Consider the following 26,817-nt stretch of genomic DNA (forward strand, 5'->3'; position numbering starts at 1 on the left):
TTATCTCGTTCTTTCTTTTTTCTTTCTTTCTTTGTCTTTATTTCTTTCTTTCTTTCTCTTTTTCTTTCTTTCTTTCTTTCTTTCTTTCTTTCTTTCTTTGTCTTTATTTCATTCTTTTTTTTCTTTCTCTCTTTCTTTCTTTCTCTCTTTCTTTCTTTCTTTCTTTCTTTGTCTTTATTTCATTCTTTCTTTCTTTCTTTCTTTCTTTCTTTCTTTCTTTCTTTCTTTGTCTTTATTTCATTCTTTCTTTCTCTCTTTCTTTCTTTCTTTCTTTCTTTCTTTCTTTGTCTTTATTTCATTCTTTCTTTCTTTCTTTCTCTTACATTCTTTGTCTTTCTTTCATTCTTTTTTTCTTGTTCTTTCTTTCTGTCTGTCTGTCTTACTACCTTCTTTGTGTTTTTCATTCTTTTTTCTTGTTCTTTCTTTATTTATTTCTGTCTGTCTGTCTGTCTGTCTGTCTCTTTCTTGCCTTCTTTGTGTTTCTTTCATTCTTTTTTGTTATTTCTTTCTTTCTTTTTTCTTTCTTTCTTTCTCTTTCTTACCTTCTTTGTCTTTCTTGCTTTCTTTTTTCTTGTTCTTTCTGTCTGTCTGTCTGTCTCTCATTCTTACCTTCTTGTGTTTTCCTTTATTTCTTGTTCTTTCTTTCTTTCTTTCTTTCTTTCTGTCTCTTTCTTACCTTCTTTGTCTTTCTTTTATTCTTTTTTCTTGTTCTTTCTTTATTTCTTTCTTTCTGTCTCTTTCTTACCTTCTTTGTGTTTCTTTCATTCTTTTTTGCTCTTTTTTATTTTCTTCCTTCTGTCTGTCTTTTTTCCTTTGTCATTCTTTCATTCATTCTTTTTTCATGTTCTTTTATGTCTTTCTATCTTTTTTGTATTTCTTTCTTAGATTTTTTTATTCTTGTTTTCTTTCTTTTTTCTTAATTTCTTAATTTATTTATTTCCTTCATTGTCTTTCTTTCCTTCTTTCTTTTTCTTATCTTACTTTACCTTGTTCTCTATTCTTCTTTCTTTATTCCTTCCTGTCTTTTCCTTCTTTATTCACTACGTTGTGTTCCTTCATCTCCCAGTCTTCTTCTCTCCTTGCATTTTCCTATTCTCTCTTACCTGTGCAGAGGATTGTGGGTAACTGAAGACTGAGCTGCATCATCAGTATGACTGAACATCAGCTGCAGGGTTCAGCTGGTATTGAAATATATGAAATATATGTTTCTGCTGCAGATCCGTGCTGGAGCTGGTGTGTGTGTTTTTAGTGAGTGCTGTAGGATTAAAGCTCGTTCTGTATAGACACTGCTTCTGTTGTTTATTATTGTACAGAACTAACTTTAATCTCTACTATTGGTGCTTCTACTTCTTACAGAGGGTGTGTAATCATATGTACACACTCATCCATTCGCAGCAGGGGGTCGTACTGATGCCCTGCTGAAACGCTGGTGTGTGTGTTTCATTTCCTCTGATTCGCCGTTCATAAAGAAAATAAAACAACACTACAAAGCCATGATGCAACTCCGGAGCTGGAGCAGCGAATCGAGAGCTGGAGGATTTTCTATTAAAGCGAATCTTCGCTCATCCGTGAAGGACAGCAGGGAGAACGCTCTATCTCTCTATCTCTCTATCACTCTCTTTAGCTCTTTTTCTCTCTCTCAACTTCCTGTCCATCCTCTCCGTCTCTTATACCAGGAAAAGCTGGAAATGATGCTTTGTGTTTTCTGGGGTCTGCATTGTTCATTATTACAATATCTAAAATAATAAAAATCAGCAAACTGGGGTTTCTACTGTATGTCATTGCAAGCTGTTGCTATGCGGCTATATCATCATTGTGTTTGATGTCATGTGGTTGCTATGGGGTTGACGGGTGTTTATTGTGTCATTACTTTAGTACTCCTAATGGCTGCAGTACGGTTGCTAGGTGGTTGCCATGGGGATGCATTTGGGGCAATTGCTATGATGTTGTAAGTGGTTGTAAATTTCTATTGTTTGACTCTTGTGGTTGCTCTGGTATTCTGTGTGATTACAATGCTGTTGCTTGGTGATTGCTGTTGATTTGCTTGGCTGTTGCTATGCCATTGCAGGTGGTTGCCATGCTTCTATGTGGTGGTTCTTTTGGTATCCTATGTAGTTGGTTAATATGGTGTTTCAGATGGTGCATACGGTGTTCATGATGTTCCGTGTGCTTGCTGTTGCTTAGCTCTCGTCTAGATAAGTTCAGTATTAAAAACAGATTTTTTTTTTTAATCAGATTAGTGAATATATAAATATGTTTGTCCACATCTCTTTATTTTATGGTCTGCCATTTTTAGACTTTCAAAAAAAAAAAATAATAATAATAATAAAAAAAATATATATATATATATATTTATATATATATATATATATATATATATATATATTTTTTTTTTTTTTTTTTTTTTTTTTTCGGAAATGTAATTGTGGGAAACAATATCAAAGCTTGAGACAGAGTTATTGTTGTTGTTTTGTATAGTTTTTTTTTTTCACAAACCTATTAAGACTTCTCTTTGTTCTTTGATTTTATCATCATTAGTTGCTTTAATCTTTTAGATTACATCACTTCAGTTGCTAGGTGGCCGTGGTTGCTAGGTGGCGGCTATGGTGTTTCAGGTGCTATGATGTCCCATTAATAACAGCAGGTTTGCTAGGTAGTTGCTGTAGGTTTGTAAGTTGTTGCTATGCTGTTACCTTGCTATTGTGGTAAGTTGTAAGCCTAGTGGTTGCTATAGGGTTGTGGGATGGTTGCTATGGGGTTGTCAGGCAGTTGGTATATTGTATGCCATTGCAGGTTGTTGCTACACATTTATGTAGCTGCCCATGGTTTCCATGTTGTTGCAATATGGTTCCTAGGCAGTTCCTTGCTGTACTCCTGTGTGGTTGGTCTGGTGTTTAATGCTGTTGCATTATGGTTGCTTGGGGATTGTTATGGGGTTGCTAGGCAGTTGCTATGCCATTTCAGGTGTTTGCTGTACTTATGTTTGGTTGCTCTGGTGTTTTATGTTGCTGGGTTAGGGTTGCTTGGTGGTTGCTACGGGGTTGCTATGCACTTGCTATGCCATTTCAAGTGTTTGCTGTAGTCCTGTATGTTTGTTCTGGTTGTTAATGTTGTTGTATTATGGTTGCTAGGCAGTTGCTATGCCATTTTAAGTGTTTTCTGTAGTCCTGTTTGGTTGCTCTGGTGTTTCATGTTGTTGCATTAGGGCTGCCTAGTGGTTGCTATGGGTCTGCTAGGCAGTTGCTATGCCATTTCCAGTGTTTGCTGTGCTCCTGTGTGGTTTCAATGGGGTTACTAGGCAGTTGCTATGCCATTTTAAGTGTTTTCTGTGCTCCTGTGTGGTTGCAATGGGGTTACTAGGCAGTTGCTATGCCATTTTAAGTGTTTGCTGCAGTCCTGTGTGGTTGCTCTGGTGTTTCATGTTGTTGCATTAGGGTTGATTGGTGATTGGTATGGGGTTGCTAGGCAGTTGCTATGCCATTTCAGGTGTTTGCTGTACTCCTGTAAGGTTGCTCTGGTGTTTCATGCTGTTGTATTACAGTTGCTATGCAGTTGCTATGCTATTTTAAGTGTTTTCTGTAGTCCTGTTTGGTTGCTCTAGTGTTTCATGTTGTTGCATTAGGGCTGCCTAGTGGTTGCTATGGGTCTGCTAGGCAGTTGCTATGCCATTTCCAGTGTTTGCTGTGCTCCTGTGTGTTGCAATGGGGTTTCTAGGCAGTTGCTATGCCATTTCAAGTGTTTGCTGTACTCCTGTACGGTTGCTCTGGTGTTTCATGCTGTTGTATTACAGTTGCTAGGCAGTTGCTATACCATTTTAAGTGTTTACTGTACTCCTGTGTGGTTGCTTTGGTGTTTCATGTTGCATTAGGGTTGCTTGGTGGTTGCTATGAGGTTGCTAGTCAGTTGCTATGCCATTTTTAAGTGTTTTCTGTACTCCGATAAGGTTGCTCTGGTGTTTCATGTTGTTGTATTACAGTTGTTATGCCGTTTTGAGTGTTTGCTGTACTCCTGAATGGTTGGTATGGGGTTACTAGGCAGTTGCTAGGCTATTTTAAGTGTGTGCTGCACTCCTGCAGGGTTGCGCTGGTGTTTTATGTTGTTGCATTGGGGTTGCTTGGTGGTTGCCATGGGGTTGCTAGGCAGTTGCTATGCCATTTCAAGTGTTTGCTGTACTCCTGTGCGGTTGCTTTTGCATTTCACCTTGTTGCATTACGGTTTCTAGGTTGGTCGAGGTATTATGGGGTTGCTGGAGTCTCAACTTTAAGATATACATTAATAACTATATAATTATAGGATCTGGATTTTTCTGTATTTTTCTTTCTTCTGGAAAGTTCTGAACACTTTCTCCTGAGAGGATCTAACGGATGTGAGTGTGGAAGTTTAATAAAGCCGGTCATTAGAGCAGCGCTCACACTGTACCACGCTGTTCCATGCAGTGGCATGCTGCGCGGCGCTCTGAGAGAGTAATAAAGAGCTTAATTGAGTATATGTTTCCTCCATTCTGCTCCTATTATCTCTATAATACACTCGCCAGAGCGTTCCTCAGCACACTAATGTAGCTTTAATGGCACTTCTCTTTAGCCGTTAGATTTTCTATAACTGTGTGTTTGTTTTTGGTACCTTTTTTTTTTTTTTTTTTTTTTACAGTAATGCATGGTAAAATATGAGCGTCATGCAGCCACAGCAGCAGCACACTGCCCACTTTATAACTGCTCTTTTACAGATGTTTCATTATACACTCGAGATTCACTCTGTAACATACGATATTACTTCCACTCTACCACACTCTACCTCATTCTACCACACTCTGTATTGCTCTACCTTAATCTGCGTCAGTCTACTTCACTCTACTTCACTCTACTTCACTCTACCACACTCTACCTCAGTCTTATATTGCTCTACTACACTCTATATTTATCTACCTCAGTCTTCATCACTCTACCACACTCTAACACACTCTACTTCATTCTACCACACTCTGTATTGCTCTATACCTACCCCTCTGCTTCACTCTGATTTGCTCTATCTTTTCCTACCTCACTCTCCCTCACACTCTATCTCACTCTACTTCATTTTATCTCGCTCTACTTAATTTTATCTCGCTCTACTTAATTTTATCTTGCTCTACTTCTCTCTACTTTACTCTACCTTATTCTACCTTGCTCTACCACACTCTGTATTGCTCTGCCTATACCTATAGTCTGCGTCACTCTACCTCACTTTACCTCACTCTTATATTGCTCTACCACACTCTATATTTATCTACCTTAGTCTTCATCACTCTACCACACTCTACTCACTTTAGCTCACTCTATATTGCTCTAGCGTACTCTATACCTACCCCTCTGCTTCATTCTGATTTGCTCTATCTTTTCCTACCTCACTCTCCCTCACACTCTATCTCACTCTACTTCATTTTATCTTGCTCTACTTCTCTCTACTTTACTCTACCTTATTCTACCTTGCTCTACCACACTCTAAATTGCTCTACCTCAGTCTGCGTCACTCTACCTCACTTTGCCACACTCTACCTCACCTTACCTCACTCTTATATTGCTCTACCACACTCTATATTTATCTACCTCAGTCTTCATCACTCTAACACAAACTACTTCATCCTACCACACTTTATATTGCTCTACCTCAATCTGTGTCACTCTACCTCACTTTAATTCACTCTATATTGCTCTAGCATACTCTATACCTACCCCTCTGATTTGCTCTATCCTTTTCTACCTCACTCTCCCTCACACATATTGCCCTACCACACTCTATATTTATCTACCTCAGTCTTCATCACTCTAACACACTCTACTTCATCCTACCACACTCTATATTGCTCTACCTCAGTCTGCGTCGCTCTACCTCACTTTGCCACTCTCTACCTCACTTTACCTCACTCTTATATTGCTCTACCACACTCTTACCCAATTTCAGCCCTGTGTCCAATGTAAAAGCAGTTCCATTTTTTGTTACAGGAGCCAAAACTGCAAAAGTGGCTTTACTTTTAGTCTTTGAAAACATATGAATGATGGATTGGGTCCTGGGGATCCAATAAAATCAACTTTTTTTGCTTTTTGCTATTTTTGTTTTTGCGAACTTGGTCTTAATTTTGTCTATGTCTGATTTTTGAAAAGTCTTAAAGTTAATTTCCCTATAATACAGGGCAATGTAATATATTACCATTTATATTAATATTGTGGTACCTTTTAAACTTTTTTTGTACTCTTTACAAAACCTCAACATCATTATTTTGACTATTATTATTAAGTGATTCTCTCTCTCTCTCTCTTTCTCTCTCACAGTGCTCAGTGGGCTGTGCTCCAATGATTGTCCTAATAAAGTGAAGGTAAGTGTCTTTCCCTTCTCGTCCGTCAGTCTTAATATCATCCTGTCTGTCTGTATTTGGCGGTAATATCATTTTGGGAGTGTGTGAGGGTGTGTGTGTGTGTGTGTCACATTGACTCGTCTCTTTGTCGGCCGCTTTGTCTCTTTAATACACCATAACCCTCCGTCTCTCTGTCTGAGTTTATCCTGCTTTTGTTGGATTAACGGTCTCTACTGTCCAGAGAAGAATTTGATTGCATTCGGCACTGACAAGAGCATTACTGGGGTCAGGGTGTTGGATGGTCACCACTCTGCCTCATCCCAAACTCCCCAACCCATCCCATCTAAATGTATATTGGATGGAGCTCCAACATTCCAGAGAACACAGTTCTTCCACAGCGTAATATTGGGGGCTTTTATAACCCTCAGAAATGTTAGCTTGCCAAATTGACAAATTGATTTCATTATTAAATAAAGTGCACCAACCTTAACTGAGGCAAGTGTATCCTGCAGCTCTTTATATGTTGTTCTGAATTATTTTACCACCTCTTGGATGAGTTGTCCATGCCCTTGTGTGGTAATCTTGGTAGGCCGGTCACTCCTGGGAAGGTTCACCAGTTTTCCATGGTTTCTCCGTTTGTAAGTAATAACTCTCACTGTTGTTCGCTGGAGTCCCAAAGTGACTTAACTCTTTTAGACCCTGTGTCCATTTCAATAGACAAAATGAGACCTGTAGCCAATGAAAAGTTTACAAGCCAATAAAACCACAGCTTAGCCCCACCCACTGCACAGACATTAGGGCATGGCAACACTAAAGCCAAAGTAAAGGCACTATTTTTTATTAATTTAAATATTTAAAAACACATTTTCTCATGATTATTTTTACCCTTTGATGGATGGTTTGTGGAAAAAAAAGGTTAAAAAAAGTCATCCAGTGCAATAGACCTTAAAAAAGCAATCAAATATTTAAGTTACTTAGATTATTTTTTTCTATAGATTAAATATCAGAACATTAGATTCTTCTGGTGTATGCATTACAGACAGAAAACATAGTTAAGGTCTGAAAGGGTTATTTAATTAAATCATCATTTAAAAAGTGATTTTTATGTTTACCCAGGTTATCTTTTTTGATATTATTAAGTTTTTTGGTAATCTGAAAAAATGCAAATGTGATTTAAAGAAGAAATCTTTAAGAGGTCATATACTTTTTCATGGCTCTGTATGTTAAATCAGCATATGTACCTCGCTTTAGTGCTGCGCCTCATATAAATCACGCTAAGCTGTGTTCTAATCTCTTAGATTAGAAGCATACACAACCATGCACTTACTCCCATACTCTTTCACACACACAAATACACACATTTCTGCTCGCCCTTTAAAAAATGCATGCCTACTTTCACAAAATGTGCCTTCCATTAGCGTTAGCTTGCATTAGAGTGCGCGTCTGGAGAGCGAGGGATGGTAAATGTAGGACCTGGCTGAGATTTTTTCACATTTGTTCCCTTAGAAGTAAACTGCTTTTGCTTAGAATGCTTTAAAGTGTTTATGTCTCCAATATACAAGTACCATGTTTACACCACAGCATCCACCTAGCTGTTCCAGTGCAACCACCTGAAACAACATACCAAACATTGAGCATCCTGTAGAGACCACCAATAAATATCCTTTCAACCACAGACATAGCATATGGCCTAGCAACCACTTAAGACCACAAAACAAGTACCAGAGCAACCACTTGCTCAAAGATACCATAATAACCACCTATCCCTGACATAGTTACCTAACTTTGACAAACAGTATAATGGCAAACTCTAGAATTGACCAGATACCATAATAACCGTATCATAGTGTATGTTGAAATACCATAGAAACCACTTAGAGACTACAAAGCAATAATCACAGATACCATAATAACCACCTCTCACTATCTTATTCAACTAACTTTGACATGCAGTAAAATTGCAAAATCTAGAATAATCAGAAACATTAAACCACCTAGCAGCAACCTGAAATGCCAGAGCAACCATGAAAAACCGGCATAGCATCTATCATAGGTACCATAATAACCACCTCGAACCAACCTAGCAATCACAAGCAAACACTAAGCAACTGCATAGCAACCATCAGGGATACAACGATGCCTACTGAATGTGAAAAGTCCAATATAAGAGCAACCAGATATCAACCTCCTAGCATTGATACCATAACTGCGGAGATACCATAACAACCACCTAGTGGTAATCATTGAGTATTCACCTGAAACACCAGACCAGACACTTGGTTGTTTCATAGTATCTATCAGAGAGACCATGATGAGCATGTACAGTTGTGGTCAAAAGTTTACATACACTTGTAAAAAAACATAATGTTATGGCTGTCTTGAGTTTTCAATAAGTTCTACAACTCTTATTTTTCTGTGATAGAGTGATCGGAACACATACATGTTTGTCACAAAAAACAGTCATAAAATTTGGTTCTTTCATAAATTTATTATGGGTCTGCTGAAAATGTCACCAAATCTGCTGGGTCAAAAATATACATACAGCAACAAAATTTGTCAATTTTGGTGATGTAGCGAGTTGTGTCAATCAAATTAGCTTCATGTCATGGCCTCTTCACTTCTTGTAAGTGATTCTGATTGACTACAGCTGTTGACTTATCATGAGCCCATTTAAATAGGGCTCATTTGACCCAGTGATTAGACTCAGCTACAAAAGCTACAATGGGAAAGTCAAAGGAACTCAGTGTGGATCTGAAAAAGCGAATTATTGACTTGAACAAATCAGGGAAGTCACTTGGAGCCATTTCAAAGCAGCTACAGGTCCCAAGAGCAACTGTGCAGACAATTATACGCAAGTATAAAGTGCATGGAACAGTTGTGTCACTGCCACGATCAGGAAGAAAACGCAAGCTATCACATGCTGCCGAGAGGAGATTGGTCAGGATGGTCAAGAGTCAACCAAGAATCACCAAGAAGCAGGTCTGCAAGGATTTGGAAGCTGATGGAACACAGGTGTCAGTCTCCACAGTCAAGCGTGTTTTACATCGCCATGGACTGAGAGGCTGCCGTGCAAGAAAGAAGCCCTTGCTCCAGAAAAGGCACCTTAAGACTCGGCTGAAGTTTGCTGCTGATCACATGGACAAAGATAAAACCTTCTGGAGGAAAGTTCTCTGGTCAGACGAAACAAAAATTGAGCTGTTTGGCCACAACACCCAGCAATATGTTTGGAGGAGAAAAGGTGAGGCCTTTAATCCCAGGAACACCATGCCTACTGTCAAGCATGGTGGTGGTAGTATTATGCTCTGGGGATGTTTTGCTGCCAGTGGAACTGGTTCTTTGCAGAAAGTAAATGGGATAATGAAGAAGGAGGATTACCTCCAAATTCTGCAGGAAAACCTAAAACCATCAGCCCGAAGGTTGGGTCTTGGGCGCAGTTGGGTGTTCCAACAAGACAATGACCCAAAACACACATCAAAAGTGGTAAAGGAATGGCTAAACCAGGCTAGAATTAAGGTTTTAGAATGGCCTTCCCAAAGTCCTGACTTAAACCCCATTGAGAACATGTGGACAGTGCTAAAGAAACGGGTTCATGCAAGAAAACCATCACATTTAGCTGAACTGCACCAATTCTGTCAAGAAGAGTGGTCCAACATTCGACCTGAAGCTTGCCAGGAGCTTGTGGATGGCTACCAAAAGCGCCTAGTTGCCGTGAAAATGGCCAAGGGACATGTAACCAAATACTAATGTTGCTGTATGTATATTTTTGACCCAGCAGATTTGGTGACATTTTCAGCAGACCCATAATAAATTTATGAAAGAACCAAATTTTATGACTGTTTTTTGTGACAAACATGTATGTGTTCCGATCACTCTATCACAGAAAAATAAGAGTTGTAGAACTTATTGAAAACTCAAGACAGCCATAACATTATGTTTTTTTACAAGTGTATGTAAACTTTTGACCACAACTGTACATCACCTCCAGTATTATAGCAACCAAATAGAAACACTGTAGCACTGTCCAGAGATACCATATCAACCACCCATCAATATGCTAGCGATACAGTCATATTTACTGCCTTAAAATCTGTATGGGTGACACACATTACTCAGGCTGAAGTTGTCCTTGTGGTCCAAACTTTCTGCTCGAACCCAGTTTTGGGTCGGCATCTGGTGCTGGATCTCCATTATCTCCAGGATCAGAAATGCTTTACCCAGCCGACTGAAATAGCTGCACAATCTGGCCGAATATGAGCTGAAGCTGGAGTCTCATAATTAGACCTGTGAAAAGTTAGAAAACTAACATTTCCCATTCTTCTTTTTCACCCACACATTCAGCCATTTATGCATCAATCCATCAATCCACTCAGCCATCTATCCACCCATCTATCCAATCATCCACTCAGCCATCCATCCTTCCAATTAACCACCCATCCATTCATTAACCCAACTAACTACCCATTCATCCACCCATCTATCCACTCAGCCATCCATCCTTCCAACTAACCACCCATCTATTCATTAACCCAACTACCTACCCATCCGTCCACTCATCTATCTATTCATCCACCCATCAGTCCACTTAGCCATACATCCTTTCACGTACCCACCCACCCATCCATCCATCCATTCATCCAGCCACCCACCTATCAATCCACTCAGCCATCCATCCCTCCAACTACCCATCCATCCATCCATCTATCCTCCCTTCCACACACCCATTCACCAATCCAAGGTCAACTATCATTACCAGCATGACCTGCAAGACCCTGACAAAGCGGCTCGACTGCCATGGCTAGTAGACCAGCATCACCAAACTGCTTGACCAGCAAGACCAAGCATGATTTTATTTCCGCTTTTTTGGAGAACTTCTATTGATCCATTTATCGTAAATGTATGATACATTATTAAGAGTATATAGGCACCTACTCACCACCCATTCATCCATTATCCATCCACCCTCCCTTTCACCATTCAATCAGTTCACCCAGCCATGCATCTACCCATGCATCTGCCCATCCATCCACCCATCCATCCACACACCCACCCATTCACTATTCAATCAGTTCACCCACACATCACACATCCATGCATCTACCCAGCCATTAGCTCACCCACCCATTCACCCTACCATTCTATCCACTCATCCAACCAACAGTCTGTTTATTCGTTCAACCAAGTGATCCACAACCCCCTGATGACCTGATTAGACTGCATAGTAAAAGTTTGGAAACTCAGTCCCAGTCCCCCATTCACCCACAGTTTCAGCTATCTATCAATTCACTCAGCCATCCATTCCATCCAACTACCCATTCATCCATCCATGCATCAATCTAACTACCTACCTATCTATTCACCCATCCATCCATCTAACCAGCCATACACCCATCTATCCTTCCTCCCATCTATCCTTCCACCTATCTTTTCATTTTACCCACCCATCTATCCTTCTACCCACCCATCTATCCAACCATCCAACTATCCATCCATATATTTCCCCATCCATGCATCTACCCAGCTACTAGCTCACCCACCCATTCAACCGCACTATTCTATCCAGTCATCCACCAACCAACCCATCCATCCTACCAAACAACCCATATTTATAACCCTGGTGAACAGGGTATCTTTTCTCTCACATGTAAAATAAATTTAATTTAAAATGACTCAGGTAGTAGGTATATATTGGTCTTCTGCTCAGGTCTGCACATTAAAGACAGATATCTGGCTCTACCCAACAGAGTCTGGCATGACCAGAAGTGCAGAGCTGCCATACAGTCATCTTCAATACTGTATCACCCACATAGCCACACCCTTTTACTCATCAGAGATACCATATCAACCATCTAGTAATAATCATGCCAAAAACCAAGCAAGTCACAGTTATGTTCTTCAATTTGCTTGTTTATAGCTTCATGCTTATAGATAAAGAGATTTATAAAATTTCGGTACAATAAATAATTGAACTGTTTTTACTCATGTCGATAGAACACTACAGCAGCAGACATTCTGTCCAAAGATGAACTAATCCTCTGTCTCTTATGTTTTGTGTGTGTGTGTGTGTGTGTGTGTGTGTGTGTGTGTGTGTGTGTGTTCCTCCCGCAGCCGTTCGGTGTGAATCAGCCCGGCCCGTATGTCATGTACACATCAGTGGACTCTAATGGCTACCTGAAGAACGCCTCCGGTGAGTGCTGATAAACTGACACTTGGCTGCTCGCTCTGAACAGCAGCTGCCGGCCGCGGTGCTCGGCTCTCGGTGCAGAGCGTGTCACACTGACAGCGGCTTAAAGGAGGCCTTCAATGCCAATCTGTCCCACTCCTTTCAGTCCAGCGGCTCTGTGGAAATGCGCAGGACCGGAGATGTCCAAACGGGTTTCTTAGAAGCTGAGATATACTGCGTGAAAACAGAGTTTAGACAGTGAAACCCGTCTGTTTATCGTGTCTATAAACTGCTCTGAAATAGTTAGAGGAACACTAAACTCACATCAGATCTTAAAAAAAAAAAAAAAAATCTTTACTTATATAAAGTGTGTAATTAGTTGCTAGGGGTGTGGCATATCGTATCAGACACGATAATATGGCCAACATAAATATTGTGAACAATATTATACCCTGAAATATTGTGTCATATGTCCCATCCATAATTATCACATCAGGGTACTACTTTTTATACACTGTTCTCATTTCCCATTGTATATATCTACTAGAGACAGATTATATCTGTCCAGTATCATTTATTTTACTTTAATCCCGGATATATATATAGTGTAGATATTTGGAGTGCATATTATAAGTATCATGACTTTCTGGATCATTGACATCTATTTCAAATCTGATAAAATTCTTATATCATTTAGGGGTGTGCATTATGTATGCAGCAATATAATTTAATTTTCATTTTGTTCTAGTAGTTTATTCTTGAAAAAAAAAAAAAAAAATATATATATATATATATATATATATATATATATATATATATATATATATATATATATATTTTTTTTTTTTTTTTTTTTTTTTTTTTTTTTTTTCAGTGTTTTGTATCATTATCACAAAAATACCATGGAATATTGTGATATTATTTTTTCAGGAGTTTATTAAAGACAGTGAGAGATTCTCCTGGTCTGGTAGTAGAAGGTAGTTAGTTAGAGGTGTTAGGAGAGTAAGTGCTCTTTGAAGAGCTCTGTCTTCAGGAGTTTATTATTAAAGATAGTGAGAGATTCTCCTGATCTGGTAGTAGAAGGTAGTTAGCTAGAGGTGTTAGGAGAGTAGGTGCTCTTTGAAAAGCCAAAAGTTTAACTGGCTTTGTGTAACACTGTGATGATCTAATGTTCCATTAATTTGTCTGAGCAGTTAGTTGGAGCCTCTGAGATCCACAAATAATGTGTGAAAAAGGTTTATTTCGAGGCCTTGGAGTCCTGGAAACAGTGCAGTACAGTGTGTGTTCTAGTAGCAGCTTTTTCCTGAAGCGAGGTTTTGAACGCTAAGAAAATGAAGAAAGCGTGACCCGAGCTCACGTTTTATCTTTTACAGCTTTGTGTAAGCGGAGCAGGGTGGTGTGAGGAGGGTCCGGGAGGCGGTGGGCTCGGTGTTTAAATGTCAGCAGGCTAATCCGTTTTGTTTTATGAGTGACCTGTGGAGTGTCTATTCCAGCACAGAGGTGGCCGTGACCCGAGAGAGACACATAAAAAGGGGTCTGCACTCTCTTTTTGAGAGTGTGTATCCATGTATGTGTGTGTGTGTGTGTGTGTGTGTGTGTGTGTGTGTGTGTGTGTGTGTGTGTGTGTGTGTGTGTGTGTGTGTGTGTGTGTGTGTGTGTGTGAGAGAGAGAGAAAGAGTGAAGATGAGGAAGAGCAGTTAATATCTTCCAGCGCAGTCCAGAAGACATGACAGAGCCATTCCAGAGATAAATGACTGCAGGGCTAAAAGGACAGGAATTATTTTCAGATAACTGGGAATAATAGATTCGGGGGTCCGCCGCTCCCCCCTGCCAGTGGAAAGAAATGGTGATTTCTTTTTTTAAACAGATGAATGGTGTTCCAAGTTTCCAGAGCCTGCTGAGCTGCCTGCATGAGGGCTTCCAGAGATGTTCCCTGAAGTTCACTTCTTCTATTGGCTAATTTTTCAACAGTGAGGGAAAGAAAGCACTGATTGAAAACACTGCACTGACTTTAGACTTGATATAACAACAGTTATTGACCATTGACTCTCCAAACCATACCTGATCATCAGTAAATTTTACATTTTATTTGTAAGTCAAGGGAGAAGAGTCTGGAGGAAGAGTGGAGAGACACACAGTCCAAACTGCTTGAGGTCTAGTGTGAAGTTTCCACCAATCAGTGATGGTTTGGGTAAAGAGACATGTCATCTGCTGGTGTTGATCCACTGTGTTTTATTATCAAGTCTAAAGTCAGTGCAGTTTTGTATTCTCACAAAATCTTACAGAACTTCATGATTCCCTCTGCTGCTGACAACATATATGGAGATGTGGATTTCAGATTTCATTTTCCAGCAGGACTTGGCACACTGCCCACATTGCCAAAAGTACAAATTGGTCCTTTAAATATAATATTCGCATTTTCTGAAACACTGATTTTTGAGTTTTCATTGGCGGTAAGCATTTCAACAATAAAAGAAATTAACATTTAAAATAGATCACTCTGTGTTTAATACGTCTATATAATATATGAGTTTCACATTTTGAACAGACTTAATGAATAAAGTAACTTTTTTTTATTTTCTATTCACCTGTAATTGCTGACTACATTTTTACAGTATTTCATTAATTAACAAAATTAACATGAATATACTCAACACTGAATTTCACACCGCAATTTATTTACATTAACCTGCATTAACATTAGAATAAACCAAAAAAAAAACATAAAGTCAGAGGTCAGTGAGAGTGTCTACCTGTAATTAACTCTATATAACATTAAACATTATGACTCTATATAACATTAGAATAAACCCTGATAAATATGAAGTCAGTTGTCTGTAAGAGTGTTTGGAGGTGAAGCACTGGCCTGGGTTCAGTCAGGGCTTCTGTTTGCTGCTGGACAGGTAGTTGGCTCTCATCCATCCAGGTCACGTATCTGCAGCAGGCGTCCAGCAGGTCTCGGTCCAGAGATTAGTTTTATTACTGAACTGTGAGCTTACAGCCACTGGTCTCAAATCAGCAGTGAAGGTGATGACTGGGGCTGGGAGGTCAAGAGCAGGTCCCGCATCAGCTGAAGGAGAGGGAATCTGTGTGTGTGTGTGTGTGAGTGTGTGTGTGCAGTTATGTGTTAGGACTGTAAAGATCTAACGGTTACACTTTCTATGAATGTCATCTCTATAAGACTCTATAAACATATTTATAACACATTATAATGCATTCATAAAGCATTATAAACATGGCTATACATATTTATAAAACTCTATAATTCATCATAGCCATGTTTATTATGCATCATGAACAGTGATTATAATGCATTAATAGCTGTGTTTATAACATTATACGTCAGTACCAAGAAACTCAGTCCCAGCTTGTAGACTTGTATCATGACTAAAAAAGCTTCCAACTTATAAACACACCCTCAGTAATCCTATAAATATATTTTTAACCACTCATGAATTATACTTGTCTTGAATATAATATTAGTTATAGTCAATTATAATGTATTATAACAGGTCTTTGTGCGCTCTAAGTAAAGTGACAGACTTTCATTGCGGGACTAGATTTTTAACTATAGATATATACTATTTTAACATGTATATCATAAGCATAGCTTATAATGTATTATATTATTTTTATAATGTATTATATTATATTATTTTTTTTTGCTTCAATTCAGTTATTGAATTTATTGCATTGTTAGGAAATTTTAGGTTTTGTTGGAAGTTTTTTTTTTAAACCCAACAGTTTCTTGCAGTTTGCTGAAACGTTTGTACGAATATATATATATATTTTTTTTATAGTGTATGTAAAAGGTGGAGGTGTATCAGTGTAGACTAAACCGCTGTAGAAATGTCAGAAACACATTATCACACTTACACTCCCACACACTCCTCACACGCTCCTAACTTTTATTTTATCACCTGCTGACAGGTGTTCAGTTGTGTGTGTGTGTGTGTGTGTGTGTGTGTGTGTGTGTGTGTGTGTGTGTGTGTGTGTGTGTGATGCTGATAAACTTCGGCCAGAGCGTTTCAGATAAAGGTCAGTGATGATGGTCTGGTCACACCATGCTCTGTTGGCAGAAAAGTGTGTGTGTGTTGTGTGTGTGTGTGTGTGCCAGAACAAACTGCAGCTTCACAACTACACTTTAAATTCAAAGTGAATATAAGATACTATTCACTGTACACTATATGTCCAGCTTTAAATTGATACTTTGAGTTATAAGGGTGAGTTTCAGTGAAGTTTCTCCAGCACTAAGGCTAGGTGCAGCAGCGTTAGCATTAGCCACTAACAGCTCTAGCTCTTTCGCCATTCAGAGGTGAGTACATACAACTGTAGTCTACATGTTTACCATGTTAAACCAAGCTACGTTGGACGAGCTAATAGCACCCTAGCTTACCGGAACACTCAGTTTTTCTCACTGTAGCTCTATTGGGCAGCATTTACATCCCGCTAGCGCTGGGGTTAGCGGCTAATGCTAATGCTGCTGCACCCAGCCTTAGTGCTGGAGAAACTTCCCTGAAAGCTCACACTTAGACAAAATATTTGGAAATGTAATCTTACTGAAAATAAACAGAAACACTTTTCTCACCCAAATAAACAGTTTTCATGAGAGAACACTTTTTAAAAAATTATTTTAAATTAAATAAACTTTTGTTTATTTAGGCGCTTCCACCCGCTTCCCCATTAGTAGGGAAACATGGCAACACCCTTGCTCACTTCGATGTAGACATCCTTACTAGTGTCACTAAATGCATCTTAGAATCCGGTGCACCTTGTGTATAAAAATAGACCAGAAAATAGATGTTTTTGATGGTGTGCCTTTAAATGTTTTAATATTTCATATAAATATATATATATATATATATATATATATATATATTAATACTCTTAATTACAAAAGAATAAATGAACAGGTGTCCCAATACTTTTGTTGAATGTATTTCTAAGCGTTTCTCAGGTTTAGTAGAGATCATTTGAGACCCTGTGTGTTCCTCTGATTTAAAGACCCCCTGAGTGATGCAGTGCGGTTATTATGGGATGGCTGTAGCACTGTGTGGGGGTGTGAGTGGCAGTGAGGTATTCAGACCAGCTCTATCTGAGCCCACAGGTTACAGATCGATCCCAACACCGCCTGAATCAGCAGCTGCACTGTTAATACCAGCCCACTGTGAGAACTACTTGTGTGTGTTTGTATGTATGTGTGTGTGTGTGTCTTTTGTTTTATACATATATGATACATTTAATACAATACAATTTAATACAATGTGGAATCTTTCATTTTGCAGTGCTATCGGTTATGCTATTATAGTGTATAGTATTGTACTGTAGTGTGTGGTAGTGTAGTATAGTGTATAGTAGTTTATGGCACTGTATTGTACTGTGTGATAGTATATGGTATTATTGGTATATAGTGTGTGGTAGTGTAGTATTGTAGTGTTGTGTACAGTAGTTTTAAGTGTAGTATTTTAGCATAGTGTATAGTCTTCCATCGGATTGTAATGATTGTATTGTGTAGTAGTTCAGCATAATGTGTAGTATTTTAGTGTAGTGTATGATATTGTGTAAAATATTACATAGTGTAATATAGTGTACAGTGTTGTGTGGTAGTGTAGTATAGTGTATAGTATTATGTTGTATTGTAATATATGTTATACTGTGCAGCAGTATAGTGTACAGGATTGTATTGTAGTGTGCAGTTGTGTAGTAAAGTGTACAGCATTTTATTGTAGTGTGTGGTAGTGTAGTATAGTTTACAGTATTGTAGTGTGTGGTAGTATATGTTACTTTACTGTGCAGTAGTATAGTGTGTAGTATTGTATCGTAGTATATGTTATTTTACTGTGCAGTAGTATAGTGTGTGTAGTATAGTATGCAGTATTGTATTGTAGTGTGGTGTACAGTATTGTATTGTAGTGAAGTTTAGTGTACAGTATTGTATTGTAGAACATGTTATTGTACTTTTCAGTAGTATAGTGTACAGTTTTATATTGTAGTATGTGGTAGTATAGTATGCAGTATTGTATTTTAGTGGAGTTTACAGTGTTGTATTGTAGTTTGTGGCTAGTGGATAGTGTTCAGTATAGTATAGTATTGTAGTGAGTGGTAGTGTAGTATAGTGTATAGTATTGTATTGTAGTATATGTTACTTTACTGCGCAGCAGTATAGTGTGTAGTATTGTATAGTAATATGTGTTATTGCATTGTGAAGTTGTATAGTGTACTGCAGTGTGTGACAGTGTAGTGTGGTGTGCAGTATAGTATTGTAGTGTGTGGAAGTGTAGTTTAGTGTACAGTATTGTATCGTAGTATATGTTACTGTACTGTGCAGTAGTATAGTGTATAGAATTGTGTTGTAATATGTGTTATTGCATTGTGTAGTAGTATAGTGTATTGCAGTGTGTGGCAGTGTGGTTTGCAGTATAGTATTGTAGTGTGTGGTAGTGTAGTTTAGTGTACAGTATTGTATTGTAGTATATTTTACTGTACTGTGCAGTAATATAGTGTATAGAATTGTGTTGTAATATGTGTTATTGCATTGTGCAGTAGTATAGTGTATTGCAGTGTGTGGTAGTGTAGTGTGGTGTGCAGTATAGTATTGTATTGTGTGGTAGTGTAGTCTAGTGTATAGTGTATTGTATTGTGCAGTATTGTAGTATACTATGCAGTATAGTGTAGTATATTCTGCAGTATAGTATTTTAGTGTGTGGTAGTTTAGTATAGTGTGCAGTATAGTATTGTAGTGTGTGGTATGTTTTTTTGAGTGTGTGTTTTGGCTTTAGTTCTGAGTATAAAGTACTGTTTGGCCTCAGTGTGAGTAGACTGGTGCAGGTTCATTTACAGGGGCAGAGCTGGAGGAATAAAAATGGATCTGGCGCCCCACAGCGCGGGCGGGGTGCGGTGAGGTGGGTGTGGGTGAAGAGTGGAGGTGGGGTAGAGAGATGGATGAGGCTGGGGATCGATATGGGACTTCAGCAGGTTCTCTGTAATTAAGCAAATGAATACAGAGGACTGTCAGCATCAGAGCAAAGCCCTACAACTCTCTGACACACACACACACACGCACACATGCACACACACACATGCACAGCAAAAGGCATGATTGGATGCACCTTCTGCATTAATGTGCATTATTGCTGCAGCTGCATTAATGTAAGTGTTCTGCTGTATTATCACTGTCAGAACTGAGTATTAGAACTCAGCAGTTTCACTGGAGAAAAGTGTACAAGATGAGATGAGACAGGGGTTGGACAATGAAACTGAAACACCTGTCACCTTTTAGTGTGGGAGGTTTCGTAGCTAAATTGGAGCAGCCTGGTGGTCAATCTTCATCTTCATTGTTGCACCAGTAAGAGCTGTAAGAGTGTAAAGGTTCAATTAGCAGAGTAAGAGCACAGTTTTGATCAAAATATTGCAATACACACAACATTATGGGTGACACACCAGAGTTCAAAAGAGGACAAATTGTTGGTGCACGTCTTGCTGGCGCATCTGTGTCCAAGACAGCAAGTCTTTGTGATGCATCAAGAGCCACGGTATCCAGGGTAATGTCAGCTTATACCACCAAGAAGGACCAACCACATCCAACAGGATTAACTGTGGACGCTGTAAGAGGAAGCTGTCTGAAAGGGATGTTCGGGTGCTAACCCGGATTGAATCCAAAAAACATAAAACCACGGCTGCACAAATCACGGCAGAATTCAATCTGCACCTCAACTCTCCTGTTTCCACCAGAACAGTCCGTCACCACAATACATTATTGTGCTCTAAAACCAGGTGTTTCAGTTTCATTGTCCAACCCCTGTACATGTTCCATATGGCATCCTGCAGCAGTTTGGGCAATTTGTCGCTCCTCATCAAAGGCACTAATAAAGCTCTAGCTAGTTACCGAACTTAAACACATCATTAGGTCCCAAACAGAACCTGGATTCATTGCTAAAAACGATACAGCGTTTCTCAGTTCTCAATCATGACCTCACTGTAAGCGGATAGCGGACAGCATTAATGGCGGCAGTTTGTCGAAACGTCCATCCCGCTTCTCTCAGTTCAGTGATGAACCCCCTTTTAAACCTGTCAACCGGGATAAAACACTTTATATTAGGGCTGCGCGATATTGAAAAAAAAATAATATTTTTTTTTCGACTATATATAATGCATTATTAAACAATGCATGGCTCATGACATCACCAGTGTCTAGACCGATGAAGAGCTGATACAGCGCCGAGCACTCAAAACCCCAGGAAAACCGCAAATCAACAGTAATCAGCCCTTTAATCAGACAAGGTGAATAAAATCAAATTAAAAGCGTGAATTCTGCTGTAACTGGAAATATCTGCACTGCAAATCTGTGCTGGACTGAGGTGCACAGCTTTCCACATGTGCCCACATTTACAAGCACATGCCCAACCATGTGGATGGAGGCCATACTCAGGCAGCAGCAGCCTGTCACTCACACAGACACAGAGACAGCGCTGTGTATCTACATTTTGTTTCCAGAATCAAAACAATGCAACATGACTTGTGTTTGCTTTAATTGCCTTAAGTGACATCACACGTCCTGCAATGTGACTATTGCGAATGCGCACATCGCAATGGCGATGCTCAAACGATATATCGTGCATCCCTGCTTTAAATGCATTGTAGAGGCATGTCTGGCAGACAACGATCTCTCACCAAGAGGTACACTACCCAAACATTAGCCTCTTTTATAGAGCCTTTTTATAGAATGGCTGATGCAGGTTTCCAGATGCAGATGCAGGTATGCCTACCATACCTGTGATCAATCGCTCCCTCTCTTTTTCTTACTTTCTCTCTCTCTCTCTCTCTCTGTCTCTCTGTCTCTCTCTCTCTCTCTCTCTCTCTCTCTCTCTCTCCCCTGTGTGTCAACTTTATCAAACCCTTTACAGACACATGCATGCTACACACACACACACACTTATTCATTTGTCCCCTTTATCATCCCTTCTGCACCCATGGATGGGTCTCTGCTGATAGCTCTGTCTGCTGAAGAAAAAGAGAGAGAGAGAGAGAGTGTGTGTGTGTGTGTGTGTGTGTGTTTTCCAGGGCTGCAAATTGGTGATTTCCATAATCAATTACTCTGTTATTCAGTTAATTAATTAATCTTTTACGCCCTTCTTTGTCTCTTTTCCATTTAAGCGATTTCTTTTCTGAAAGTTTCAGTGGAACAATAGCAGCCGTATCGCCCTCTGTACTTCCTCTAGTGTATTACAGCCCGTGTGAAGGAGTGTGTGAGCTGCAGTTAGATGTTTTAATTAAGGTCCTTCATTAAAGATGAGCATCTAAAAGTAGGCTGTCATGATCAGACTACTAAAACGGTTCTGTGTGGCTCTTTCAGAATCTGTTTATATTCATCCCTTCTGATGTCCTATCCAGCATTTTCTAATGATATCCATGCATATCCAGAAATACCCATTAATTCCTAACTACACTATACACATTTATAGTCATATATACCCATCCTTATCGGTCCTAACCGATCAAATGTATCAATGTATCAATAACTATTTTTACAGCACTTATACAGCTATGTAAAAAATAAGAGACCATTTGAAAAATGTTTTTCTTTGATTATACCATATTGAAAATCTCACATGCCGTCACATGCCAAAAAGTTAAACTGCATGAATTTTTGCACCAGGAGTAAAGCAGCATAAAGTTGTCCAAAAGCAGTGTGTAAGACTGGTGGAGGAGAACATGATGCCAAGATGCATGAAAACTGTGATTAAAAAGTTTAAAGGGTTATTCCACCAAATACTGATTTCTGAACTCTTAAAACTTTATAAAAATGAACTTATTTTCTTTGCATTATTTGAGGTCTAAAAGCTCTGCATCTTTTCTGTTATTTCTGCCATATTTTCTTCAAATTAATGCTCTAAATGAGAATATTTTTATTTGGAATTTGGGAGAAATGTTGTCTAAAGTTTATAGAATAAAACAAAAAGTTCATTTTACTCAAACATAAACCTGTAAATAACAAAATCTGAGAAACTGATTCAGAAGCTGAAGTGGTCTCTTAATTTTTTCCAGAGCTGTATATCTTTACACATCCATACTTATCTATATCCATGCGTATCATCCATATTTATCTGTACCATTCATACTTGTATAAATGTTTTTACTATAAATTATATAAATACCCATTTATGCTCTCATGTACCCATCCATTCTTATCTTCTAATCTCCTTCATAATCATTTTTTCCGCTCCAAATCTATACTCCCCATACTCATTTTATTTCCAGATATTTTTATCTGGTCCTTATACACAGTTCAGTTAATAGGACCTATTTTCTAATGAGCAAAAGAATTGGAGCGCATAAACTTAAAGTAATAAACATTTTTTTTTCTTCAGATGCATTGATTGCAAAAGGTTGTCGCTGATGTAGCAACAGCTGTAGATCCTGTAGAGAAGTTTCGGTCATCTACTTCTGTGGTTTTCCTTGGTTTATCTGTTTAACATTGTATAACTACTTAGTACTGCAGTGATGACTTTCTTCTTCATGACATTCCCAACAGTTTGTGCAATCTTCTCTCAGCTTCATAGTTGCTTATTTTTCATCTATAGACAGCGTTCTGGTTTTAATGTTGGTTACTCTTCTAACTATAAATGTACAGTCTGCACAGTTGGCATACTGTTCCTATACTTTATGGGATATGTATACTCATTCTTATCTACACTTATCCATACTCAACTATAATGTCTTTGTTTCTTTCCCTCGTGTTTTCCCATCCATATCAATTTGACATGAGTTATCCTGAGCTGTAAGTGTGATGTTTTAGTGGACTGTCAGTTATTGAGTGAGTGTGTGTGTGTGTGTGTGTGTGGTAACTGCAGCTGGCTTGGCTGCACTGCTTATGCATGGCTAGCTAAGCTAAGCTGAGTCTCTTTGTATTCAGGGAGAGGGATTGGAGCTGTTGCTTATATTTCAGTTCACATGAGGACAGAGATATTCGCTGAGTTTCAGCTGCCTCTCTGAGTTCTGTAGAGTTTATCTCAGTGCAATATCTCATAAAAATAAAGCCATCCCAGGTCTAGCGCCTCTGCTGGCTGGTTGCAGTGTGGCGTGTAGCTCCACCCATCCCAATATGTTTTTTCATCTCATTTTTCATACTTTATTCTGCAATATTTTTCATAAGAAGGCAAAGTTACACTTAGGAATTAAGTGATTGATAGGCAGCCTTGTAATTTCTGTGCTATAAGCAGTTACGTTTTTCACATTTTTTTCACATGCTTTGAATAACAGTGCGGCTATTATATGTTTTTTTTTTTTCTTGGTTTACAGGCTAACAAGCTTAATGCCGAAAAAACATGGCAGTTCAAACAAAACATTGAAATGCTAATACTGCTCCAGCAGTGCTAGCCGGGGTTAGCAGGAGGCTACAGGCCGATAACACTAATCTCTGAGTGGCAAAAGAGCTTGCGCTTAGCATGGTAAGCTAATGCGAATGTTGGTTAATGCTAACGCTGCTCCAGTCTCTGTACTGGAGAAACTTCACTGGAACTCCGCTATAACGCTGTGCTTCAGCGGAGTGGTTTTACTGCTCCTTAATACCTGACTGGTAAAATTCACAAATAATGGCACTGAATTATAAGGCACACTGACAATTTCTGGAAAAATTAAAGGATTGTAAGTGCACCTCATAGTACAAAAAATACGGCACACTTACTGGACAATCTGCCTCTGTTTCAGGTCATTTAAGCTCCACTCTAAACTCAATGAAGGCGGTCTGAGACACTTGATCTGAGACACTTGATGGGAAGGGGGTTGGTTTACCAAATAATTAAGGAATCTGGCTTTGCCTCTGGACTTTACTGTGCAAAAATAGAGTGGAAGGGAATGGAATCACTGTCTCCATGCTTATATACAGAAAATCAGTTTTAACAGAAAACATATCTTTAAGCTGGTCTTTTTCTCTCTCTCTCTCTCTCTCTCTCTCTCTATCTCACTCTCTCTCTCTCTCTCTCTCTCTCTCTCTCTCTCTTTCTCTCATGTATTATGGGGTAAATCAGCTTACACACAGCTAATTGTTTTTCTCTTTAATGGCATCATTAAGTCGGCTCTAGCTGCTTCCTCCGACACTTGAGCAATGGGCTGACCTTTACCCAGCTGCGAAAAGAGTGCGTATGTGTGTGTGTGTGTCTGAGAGAGAGAGAGGAGAGAAGACAGAAAAGGGAGAAAAGGATACAGATACAGTTTAAATGTCTGAGGCAATCATAGAAAGCACACATAGCCAATGTGCCCCATGGCCAAATATCAAATCAGCCACTTTTTCTAAAAGAGCCACACACATTTATACATTTCAGAAATCCACAATACCCCTGAATACTCTTAAAAAAATAGAAACAGATCTTTAATTAAGTAATATTTAGGTACAACATAGCTAAATAAAGTTTATGAAGACCACATTTTACTTTCTCTCATAGTAAAAAATGAATGATTTATTATCCTATTAAAATGCACTTAAAATCCATTAATTTTCCCAAAAGAAATGACAGTGCGCATATCGTAATCGGTGCACTTTATGTATGAATGTTAAGGAGCAGTAAAGCCACTCCGCTAAAGTATAGCGTTATAAGGGTGAGTTTTCAGTGACGTGTCTCCAACACTAAGGCTGGGTGCAGCAGCATTAGCATTAGCCGCTAACCGCAGCGCTAGCTCTTTCGCCATTCAGAGGTGAGTATATAGGGCTGTAGTGTGTGTGTTTACAGTGTTAAAACAAGCTACATGGGACGAACTGCTAACTGATAGCGCCCTGGGTTACTGGAACATTCAGGGTTCCTCTGTCTAGTGCTATCAGGAAGCATTTACATCCTGCTCAATCTATAGTAGGTGCTGAATAATTCCTACTTAATATTGATTTATTTACAGTAGTTACAGAAACACTCATAGTAGGTATTTAACAATTTTTCGAGGGTGCTGAAAAACCCTAATAGTGACTTTGTAATTCATAGTCAAAAACTCTCTCTCTGTCTGTCTTTATCTCTCTCTCTCTCTCTCTCTCTCTCTCTCTATCTCTCTCTCTCTCTCTCTCTCTCTCTCTCTGAGTGGTGTCCTGCTGGGGTCCTCTCTGTTTTGCTTCACAGTGTGTGTGCGAGGGACTGAGTGAGAGAGCCCATTACAGTCATATCCCAGCACCATTATACTTTGAATGCTGATAGTAATGAGTGGCTTTAGTGCCATTGTAGCCCATATATACCAGCATACTGAAAAGCTTTACATACAGAACTGAGCTCTGTTTGTACACAGCGTCTTCTCTCTTCTACTGAGTGTAAGCAGCTCCTTTTACTCCAATTCAAACTCAAATTCTAAATGCATTGGCTGAAGGTCTATCATTCTAGAGAACACAGTTCTTCCACTGCTTCACGGCTCAATACTGGGGGGGATTTACACCCCTCTAGCACACGCCTGGCATTGTGCATGGTGCCAGTAGGTTCATTATTGTAGCTGTGAGAGCATTTGCACATCTGTGTCAGTGATGGGTGCAGCTTGAAAACATAGCTGATTACATCAGATGTATAGTATATTAGATTTATGTGGATGTGTATTAGTGTACACTGTAAAGAAAATAATATTAAAAAGAACTACTGTAATATATAAAGCTGAAAACAAGAGAGTGTGTGTGTGTGTGTGTGTGTGTGTGTGTGTGGTTGCTTCAGGCTTTTTGAAACCCACATAGATGATTTAGGTGTTTGTGTGTGTATCAGAGAGAGAGAGAGAGAGAGAGAGAGAGACAGAGAGATAACACTATCAGACAAATAATCATCACAGAAATCAGATTAATCAACAGACTAATCCCAACTCTTCTTAAATAATTACAACATAGAACTCTGTTATTAATATCTTATTCATTTATTTTCATTTTCTATTATTTATTTATTTATATTTACTTTTATATGTAAGACATGTTAATATATATATATATTTGTATATGTATTGTTATGTATTTATTTATTATTTTTTTTACCTTTTGCATATTAACTTCTTGTTTCATTGCTTTGGCAAAAGTTGTTCATTGCAATTCATGCTAATAAAGCTTTTTTAAATTAAAAATTAATTTGAAAAAATTGAGAGAGCGAAAAAGAGAGAGACAGAAAGAAAGAAACATGTTTCACTCGCACACAGTAATGGTCCTGTTTATGGACCTGGATGACTATAATGGTCTTTATAATGGTCTCACTCACTCTTTTTTGCTCACTCTCTCACGCTCACTCTCTCTCTCGCTCACTCTCTCACGCTCGCTCACTCTCTCTCTCACTCTTTTGCTCACTCTCATACTCTTTTCTGTAGTTCTCACATTTTCTCACCTCTTTCA

At 38.8% G+C, this 26,817-nt stretch overlaps 1 protein-coding gene across 1 annotated transcript in view; it reads left to right on the top strand.

The window, feature by feature from the left end:
• The window catches only part of itfg1 (integrin alpha FG-GAP repeat containing 1), a 215,490-nt gene that overhangs the window by 152,577 nt on the left and 36,096 nt on the right, over positions 1 to 26,817 (top strand). The window contains exons 13-14 of the mRNA XM_049470889.1: positions 6,306 to 6,349; positions 12,434 to 12,512. Coding sequence (XP_049326846.1) covers positions 6,306 to 6,349; positions 12,434 to 12,512 — 123 coding nt within the window. The remainder of the gene's footprint in view (positions 1 to 6,305; positions 6,350 to 12,433; positions 12,513 to 26,817) is intronic.

Source organism: Astyanax mexicanus, chromosome 23 (genome assembly GCF_023375975.1).
Source record: "Astyanax mexicanus isolate ESR-SI-001 chromosome 23, AstMex3_surface, whole genome shotgun sequence".
NCBI classification, from domain to species: Eukaryota; Metazoa; Chordata; class Actinopteri; order Characiformes; family Acestrorhamphidae; genus Astyanax; species Astyanax mexicanus.